The sequence below is a fragment of the Pediculus humanus genome, genomic scaffold, assembly GCF_000006295.1.
Source record: "Pediculus humanus corporis 1103172107667 genomic scaffold, whole genome shotgun sequence".
Taxonomy (NCBI): Eukaryota; Metazoa; Arthropoda; class Insecta; order Psocodea; family Pediculidae; genus Pediculus; species Pediculus humanus.
Genome location: NW_002987276.1, coordinates 859,752 through 862,133, shown reverse-complemented (window position 1 = coordinate 862,133; position 2,382 = coordinate 859,752). Strand labels below are relative to the sequence as shown.

At 27.2% G+C, this 2,382-nt stretch overlaps 1 protein-coding gene across 1 annotated transcript in view; it reads right to left on the bottom strand.

Moving 5' to 3' along the window:
- Nucleotides 1-1,396, bottom strand: part of Phum_PHUM286710 (class A rhodopsin-like G-protein coupled receptor GPRdop3, putative) — a gene marked incomplete at both ends in the record, with an annotated part of 10,628 nt that extends 9,232 nt beyond the window's left edge. Inside the window, 2 exons of the mRNA XM_002426878.1 lie at nucleotides 489-598; nucleotides 1,322-1,396. Of these exons, the coding sequence (XP_002426923.1) occupies nucleotides 489-598; nucleotides 1,322-1,396 (185 nt within the window). The remainder of the gene's footprint in view (nucleotides 1-488; nucleotides 599-1,321) is intronic.
- Nucleotides 1,397-2,382: the final 986 nt, after the last annotated feature.

Here is a 2,382-nt window from a genome sequence, read left to right as displayed (position 1 = left end):
GTTTGTTTTAATAATAAATATTTCAATTGACTTTACAAATGATTACTACGAAAAAAAAAAAAAAAAACGGAAATGGAAAAATTTATAGAAAAAGAGAGAGAGAGGGGGGAAGGGAAAAAAGAAAAAAAGTGAAAATAAAAAGATGGGAAAGGAAGTGAAGAGAGAGAGAGAGAGAGGAAAAATAGTTTTCAAAATATATCAAAAAGTAAAGGAAAATAAAATCAAAAAAAAAAAAAAAAAAAAAAAAAAAACGAGATTATGGGTCAAAGGTCGTGCGAAAATGTTTCTTTTTTTAAGGGGGGAGGGAGGAGAGTTTGTTCCTGGAGAGAAAAAAAATGGCAAAGGAAAAATCGTTGTCCCCTTCTGTTTTTTAAACACCGCATGCTAATAATAAATAATATCAAATGACGTCATCAGGTAAAAAAGAAAAAAAATTATCGGATGACGTCATCATTAAATTGAAATTATAATAATTCACTTTTACTTACCGGTCTATACTAATGGCAACGAGATTAAATATGGATGATGTGCTGCAAGTAACGTCCATTGCAATATAAAAATCGCAAACGACAGCCGGGAGACTCCAGGCACCGTTTACCTGGAAAAATATTAATGATAATAATATTATTATCAATATAAAAAATTATTTATTTTGTTATTATTATTATTATTATTTTTTTTTTTGTGCGTGTTAACGACGTTTATAATTTTCCATTTACACGGACCAAGTTTACATTACGCGGACATGAGATTTAATTATTATTATTATTATTAAGTAAACTAATCGTGAAATTAGAATTAGAATATTCCATAATATTCTATCTCGTTCTACGCTGCACAAACAGGGGTAAGAGGAAAAGGAAACGGAAATAGAAGGAAAACAATTTATTTATCTGTCTAATAAGAAGGTTTTTTTGTTAATCAAAGAATGACATTCTGACATTTTTATCGTCTTATCCAAAATAATTTATTTACTTTTATTATTATTCAGCTTTGCATGCATCGAAAAATCTCTCTCTCCCTCTCTTTCTTTAACTTTCTCCTCCTCATCTTCTTCTACCACCCTTTCTCTCTCTCTCTCTCCCACCCACTCTATAATTTTTCTTTCTTTCATTTTATGTAAATAACTTGAATAAATAAATATTTTTTTTTAAAAATAAATAATAATTAATTATCTTCTGCTAAAATCATTTAAACGTAATAATAATTATAAAAAATAATAATAATAATAAATTAAACCCTAATATTAAGAAAGAAAAAAAAGGAAAAAAAAGAAAAAAAAAGAAACGCTTTCCATCGTTTTTAATGTTTTTTTTATTACACGTTTTTTTTGTCCGCCATTTTGTTTTTTTGTTATTTTTTTGGCTTTTCCTCCTGCCTTCCCTCCCACTTTCATTTTCTTTCTACGAATTTAACCTCCTCACTCTCCCGCTTTTTTCTCCTCCTCCCCCTTCCCTTTCTACCTTTTTTTCTTTTACTCGTTTTCTCATATTCTCTCTCACTTTCATTTTCTCATACTCTTTCCCTCCTTCTTTCTCTCTCTGTTTCTTTTTCTCGTTTCCACCTACTTTCTCTCTCTCTCTCTCTCTCTCTCTCTCTTTCTCTCATTTCCTCGTGTTACCTCCTATAATTAATTAATGACAAACGAAAAACGATTTTCCCTTTCGAATCAATGGCGAATCGTTAATAATAATAATAATATTTAATAGAAATTTACGATTACGAAAAAAAAGTAAAATAAATAATAATAATAATAATAATAGAAATAAATTAATTTTTATTAAAAAAAAAAAAAAAGAGAGAGAGAGAGAGCGCACGATTATCGATTTTCAATAATTTACATTATTTCATTTTATTGTACACGTATTTCCGGTCGTCGTTATGCTTACGTCATTACCGTTTAAAATTAAATGTAATTAGTAAAGGGAAAATTGAAAATGAAATTATTATTATTATTATTATTATTATTATTATTTTAAGGGAATTTATGAATTTATCCTTAGTAATAAATAATTTTACGAGAATTTTACAAAAAAAAAAAAAAAAAAATTTAGACGTAACGGATTGTTTTTCTAGATTTTTCCAGGTAAAATAAATTTTATTTTGTCTTCTGCTTTTCTTTTTTCTTGTATTCTCGCGAAAGTTTTTCTTTTTTTTCTTCCTTTCTATCTATTTGTAAATTTAAAAAAAAAAAAGTTTATATTTTTTTTACATTTAAGAATTTTCTTAAGTTCTGGAGTGGCTGGATTTTGGAAAGAGTTAAAAAAGAAAGAAAGAAGGAAGGAAGGAAGAAAGGAAGAGGGGGAAAAAAAGGAAATGGAAAGTAAATTCCCTTTTTCTTTTTTTTTTTGTAAACGGGAAAAGGTTTTGCAAGAAGAAATA